General features: G+C 33.5%; 1 protein-coding gene across 1 annotated transcript; it reads right to left on the minus strand.

Annotated features, from left to right (window-relative positions):
• Positions 1 to 4,040: 4,040 nt before the first annotated feature.
• LOC112705078 (uncharacterized) lies at positions 4,041 to 5,359 on the minus strand. Its single transcript, XM_025755936.1, has 4 exons — positions 4,828 to 5,359; positions 4,533 to 4,737; positions 4,286 to 4,452; positions 4,041 to 4,192 (listed from the first exon to the last, which is right to left on the minus strand). The coding sequence occupies exons 1-4, from the start codon at positions 5,357 to 5,359 to the stop codon at positions 4,041 to 4,043; spliced, it is 1,056 nt and encodes a 351-aa protein (XP_025611721.1).
• Between the last annotated feature and the right edge of the window lie 1,412 nt (positions 5,360 to 6,771).

Genomic DNA, 6,771 nt, shown 5'->3' on the forward strand with positions numbered 1-6,771 from the left:
GGAATATTGTGATTTGTGAATAGTGTACTTAATATATGCCCATGGGCCATGGTGTTTTTGTCCATATATAGAGAATGAATATATGGGATCAGATACCCCCCACCTATGTACCCAATTATCCATTTTGTCTTTTCTTTGGGTTAATAAGCTGAAAAAATCCGAGTTGTAATAGGAGTTTGAGTGAAATTGAATAATAAAAAAGATGAAAACCGGTGCTATTTTTTTAAAAAAAATAGAGACATTGTTTTAAAGTTTTATTTGGTTAATTTTAATTAAAAAATTATGTTTTAAAAAGTTTTAGGGAATTTAAAGTATTTAAATTTAATTGGTTAAATGGAATAATTTTTTAATCTTTTTAGAAAAAATCTTAAACTTAAAAACGAAGTTAAAATTGATTTTAAAATCTTGTTTTGAGATATAAATATTATGGAATGGTAGTTAATCTTTTTTACGGTAAAGATGGTGATTTTATCTCACTCATGGTTCCAAGATAAAATCAAAGATAATTATTTTTATAACGAAGATGATTATATAAAATTCTGGTTTTAATTATGATCATAATTATATTTGATTATGATGATTATGATTAAAAGAATCTCTATTATTGGTCAAAAGAGTACCATTATGATATTTTTCCATTCCATTCTCCCCATATCAGTCCCAATGCAATGCATTGGGATTTGGGATCACTCTTCGTCTATATATAAGTATATAACAACGGAAAAATCAGAAGGTTTTTCTTAAGCTATTCCACAACAAAATAACAAATGGTTAATTATACTGTTAAATTATTTCTCAAATATAACGTGCGCCATTTATGCATATAGCACTATTCCCTGTTTTATTCCCTTGGACATTTGGTTTCTGAAGTCTATCCATAATGTAATTTTCTTGGAAAATGACATCAATATAGGATCGTGTTTCTTCTCCTTTCCAGACTCCAATATAATGATTCGCGACTTTTGTGATTTGATGTTGGTGGAAAATAATAATATATACCTTTTCCAGTATAATTCCATTCAAGTTCCTTATAGTAATTAGCTGCTGTTAAATTCTAGAAGTTATCATTAAGACATGAATCTTAAGTGAAATTTCTATTTTCGTTCTTCATTAATATAGCTGTTGATTTATATGTTTTGCGATGTATAGTCATATTACCTGGAATTTTTTAAATAAACATTTTAATTTTTTTTATATTTAAACACAATTTATTATTTTTAACAAAACTTGAGTAATACTTTAAAAGTGATGTTTCTGGTGACAGTAAAAGTTAGATGGCTAAAATGGCCAAACTAAAAAGAGTAGAGAACCAATAAGAGTTTGACAAGTTCCAGAAATTGACCAGGAAAAAGTATTATTTGACCCACTATTCAAGATAAGTCAGGTAACAATAAGAGAGAAATTTATTGGAGCATTAAACAAAAAGTATTAATCACTTAATTAAAATGGGATCAGAGAGGAAAAATTGTAAAATTGTTGTAGAATAACTAAATAAATAAATAAGGAAGAGGTAACAAATATAAAATATGAAATATAATTTGATAACTCTAATAGTAATGTTTACTAGAATGACTATATTAATAGATATATTTAATTATATTGTAATAAAATATAAAAAGAATAATATAAGAGGGAGAGAGAATGAAGATTATTTTATTGTTATATTTTTGTGTTGTTTTACGTACTGAAGTTTAGCCTCTATATATACAAGTAAGGAGGCCACCTTATTCCACTATTATTAAATACAAGGACTTTGGTAATAACGAACTTCAGTATGAAAAATGTGAGTCACCCATGGTCATTTATTGTTGTTTTTATCATAACACCTCACCTTAAATGACCATTTAGGATTATGCCTCGTTAGAACCTTACTAAAGAAAAACTCAATGGGAAAAAACTTTGGTAAAGGAAAAAGAGTACAAAATCTCCTGATGGGGACTGCCTCATTAAAAATCTTGTCAAGAAAAACCCAATGGAAAAAACCTGACCATGGAAAAAAGAGTACAGTCTCCCACTCTTGCCGACATCATTTAATGTCTCGAAATCGGTGCATCCCAATCTCATGTACCAATCTTTCAAAGGAGGATTTTGGAAGTGACTTTGTAATAAATATGCAGATTGTCACTTGAGCGGATCTGTTGGATATCAATTGTCCCTTGATTTTGAAGATCATGAGTGAAGAAGAATTTGGGAGAAATATATTTTGTTCTATCACCTTTGATGTATCCACCCTTAAGTTGAGCAATGCATGTTGTATTATCTTCAAACAGGACAGTTGGAGCTATCTTATGATCAATCAGTCCACATGATGACAGAATATATTGAATCAAACTCCTAAACCAAAAACACTCGCGACTAGCTTCATGAATCGCCAGTATTTTAGCATGATTAGAGGAGGTTGCTGCTATCGTCTATTTCATGGACCTCCATGATATAGCTGAACCACCATATGTGAATAGGTATCCTGTTTGAGATCTCTCTTTATGTAGATCAGACAAGTACCCAGCATCTGCATAGCTAACTAGTTGTGACTTGGATCCATAGGGATAAAACAATCCCATATCAACCGTTCTATGAAGATATCGAAAGATTTGCTTGATTCCACTCAATGTCTTCTGGTTGGAGATGAACTATACCTTGCTAGTAAATTCACCACGAATGATATGTCAGGTCGCGTATTATTAGCAAGATACATTAGTGCTCCAATGGCACTAAGATATGGTACTTCAGGACCAAGAATATCTTCATTTTCTTCTTTAGGACAGAATTGATCATTTTTCACATCCAAAGATCTTATGATCATTGGGGTACTTAATGGATGTGACTTATCCATATAAAATCTTTTCAAGATCTTTTCTGTGTATGTTGTTTGATGAATAAAAATCCTATTTTTTATATGCTCGATCTGTAGGCCAAGACAAAATTTAGTCCTTCCAAGATCTTTTATCTCAAACTCTTCTTTTAGAGTTTTTATAATTGTTGGAATCTCTTCAAGAGTCCCAATGATATTTAAATCATCAACGTACACAGCAATTATAATGAATCCAGATGCAGATTTCTTTATGAAAACACACGGGCATATATCATAATTCTTAAATCTATTTTTGGCCAAATACTCAGTAAGACGATTATACCACATTCGTCCAGATTGCTTTAGACCATATAAAGATCTTTGCAATTTAACTGAGTATAACCCTTGCGAATATTCACTGGATGGTTTAGATATCTTTAGTCCTTCAATATAGATATCCCGATCTAATGAGCCGTACAAATAGGCTGTTACTACATCCATTAAATGCATATGCAATTTATGATATGCAGATAAACTGACCAAATAACGCAATGTTATCACATCCACTGCAGGGGAATACGTTTCTTTATAATCTATACCGGGTCTTTGTGAAAAACTTTGTGCCACAAGTCGGGCTTTGTAGCGCACAACTTCATTTTTCTCATTTCGTTTTCTCACAAATACCCACCGGTATCCAACAGGTTTTACATCTTCTGGTGTACGGACTACAGGTCCAAAGACTTCACGTTTTGCTCAAGATCCTTACTTTCATACATGATATTTAATGTCACGTTATATGCAAATATTTCATTGACAATTGTCTTATTTCGGTCCCATTTCTTTCCTGTAAAGACATAATTTATCGAGATTTCGTCATTTTCACAATTTTCAGGTACCTGAACGTCTTCCGGCATTAACACTATATCGGAATTTTGGACAACTGCAGGCATATTTGTTAGAACCGAACTGGTGATCGAACCGGTCAGGCTACTGGGTCACTGGATCACTGGTTCAACCGGTGGGTCACTGGTTGAACCGGTTAACCCGGTCCCACATAAGTAAAATGTATAAAATAGCTAAAAACTTAAAAATTAAAAGTTAAAAAACATATGTCCAATAATATTTTAATAAACATTAAATCTCAAATCCTAAAAATAAGTAGTAATACGAGAATAAACATAAAATTTAGTACTATTAGTCTATTACATGAACAACTCAATTTAACATAATGAAAATAACAATTCATGGATTATATCCAAGGAGTAACTTCAAAGTCTGGATATCTTTCTTCATCTGACAAATCTGGAGCTACATCCTGATTGGTTTCATTCTGATTTGCATTTTCCACAGAAGTATTATTAGCTTCACCATCATCTCGATCATCTTCCAGATTCAATTCATCTAGCATTTCAATAATGTTTCACAAATCATAATCAATAATAAGGCAAAACATTTGGTTAAAGCATTACAAAATCATCCCTAACAACAACATACCCAAATCATCTAAAGCTGATTGAAGAGACATATTTGCAAGATCATTCCGTAAAGCATCAACTTCTTCAGGAGTTAAAAATGGTGGTGAATCTTCCATTATCCATTCCGAATGATCCTCAAATGTATCAAGACAAATTGGATCATAACTTTGGTTTCTCATTCGGTTCCTATATTATCAATTAACTTGATTATTCTTATTATGACTAAAAATTTTAAATAATGCCTTCAAGAAAGAAATAAAAAGTACCTCTGTTGTAGCCTTAAGTTGTAATGAACATAAACAAGATCATTAAGCTTTTGATGCTCTAACCGATTCCTTTTCTTTGAGTGAATGTGTTCGAAAATGCTCCAGTTACGCTCACAACCTGAAGAACTGCAAGTTTGACTCAAAACACGAATTGCTAACTTTTGCAGGTTTGGTGCTCCACATCCATAAGATTCCCACCATTGATCTTAACATAAAAAGAAAACAATCACAATCATAAAAATCAAATCTTAAACATATCACAATCATAAAAAACTAATTTTAATACAAAATTTACCAGGCATCACAGTGCTTCGCTCACGTATTGCAGACTGTCTCCCAAAGTCTCCTTCAGCATTCTTAAAGATTCTCTTCTCACTTGTCAATTTAGTAATCAAATCAGCATCACCGTAAGCATACCTCTCAATCACATCTAGTAGGCCATGAATTGTGTCTTTGTGCTTGTCAAATTCTGCAAAATTAAATCGAAAAGCTGGATTTAACCAATAACCAGCAGCATGAAGGTTTCTTTTAAGTTGTAAATCCCAACGTGAATCTAAAATCTTCAAATAAGGTTCAACAACCCTCTTTCTTTTTTGAAACCTCTTCACCATGTCTTCCCTAGCCTTATACATAGCTTGATAAAGGAAACCCATTGCAGCTCTATCTTCACTATCCACAATACGCAATACATGAACAAGTGGCTCCGTAAGCTTAACAATATTAGTGCATTGATTCCAAAATTTAGAATCTAAGACTTGATCCACAAACTTTTTTGCTTTGGCTTCTTTAGAGTAAGCTGAACTTGTCAATTCTCTAGATGTCACCATAGCTCTCAATGCATCCTTTTGAGCCAAAATACTTTGCAAAGCAATGAAATTAGTGGCGAATCGAGTTGGAGCTGGACGAAGTATTTCTCGGCCGCCTGTGAACTACCTCATCAAGTACAAAGGATGGCAGTGATTATAGATATATTTCGTAATCATTGAAACTTGTGACACAGTTTCAGTCACTTCCACAAATTTCCCAATATCCTGCAACATCAGATTAATACAATGTGCCACACAAGGAGACCAATACAATCTAGGAAACTCCTATTCCAACAACCTTCCAGCAGCAACGTAATTTGCAGCATTATCCGTCACTACATGTACAACATTCTCAGGACCAACAAATAACACAACATCCCTAAGCAACTTAAACAAAGCCTCAGCAGTTTTCGAGATATGAGAAGCATCAACTGACTTTAGGAAAACAGTTCCTTTAGGGCAATAAACCAAGAAACTAATTAAAGTACGTCTACAACGATCAGTCCATCCATCAACCATGATAGTACATCCAGTTTGTTTCCAAATCACACGATAACCTTCAATCATCTTCTTTACATCTTCAACGAATTTACTCAACAAATATTCACGAACTCTTTGGTAATTTGGCCCTTTATACCCTGCACCCATGTTTGCAATAGCATCAATCATCGGCTGATAATAAGCTGAATTAACCGCATTGAATGGCACAGAGGCATCCATCATCCATCTTGCAATAGCAATATCACACTTCTCCACAATTTCTTTGCTTTGGAGAACACTTTTAATACTTGGTTGAGCTCCAGGTGTTGCTGCCGGTGGAAAAATGATTGTAATCCCTTGACTTGTTTTCCAACTCCCTTTCTAGAGCTAGGTGCTGGAATTCTTGATGCTTGTTGTTGTTGCATCTCATTACGTTCAATCTCATCAAATTCCCTTTCAACGTCATCACAAGCACCATAACTTTCTGCATATTTTTCTCGAGTTTTTCTTTTCTTGGTTCGAAGATCTTCAATGTTTTGATTGAATTGGTGTCTCACCACAGCTGGCACCTTTCGACATGCCTCAATATCTTCGCCTTTTCCAGCCAAATGATGCTTAACCCGGTTAATTCCTCCACCTCTAATAAGCTTCTCGCAATAAATACATACCAAAGCAGTTTTTCCTTTATCCAAAACTTGTTTACAATGGCCCCATGCATGATCAGTTTTTCCTCTGTTACTATTTTTTTGGGTTCCAATTGTTGGATCAAGAGTTGATCCTTGTTCCTGAGAAGTTGGTGTTTCTGATGGTGTATTTGATGAACCCATCCTAAATTCCCAATCACCAGGATCCAGGACTAAATGACTAATCTCCAAGAATAATACACAACAATCCACTAAGGCACTAACTACTAAGAATAATATACAACAGCAACCAACAATGGATAATCAACA

Source organism: Arachis hypogaea, chromosome 8 (assembly GCF_003086295.3).
Source record: "Arachis hypogaea cultivar Tifrunner chromosome 8, arahy.Tifrunner.gnm2.J5K5, whole genome shotgun sequence".
In the NCBI taxonomy this organism is placed as follows: Eukaryota; Viridiplantae; Streptophyta; class Magnoliopsida; order Fabales; family Fabaceae; genus Arachis; species Arachis hypogaea.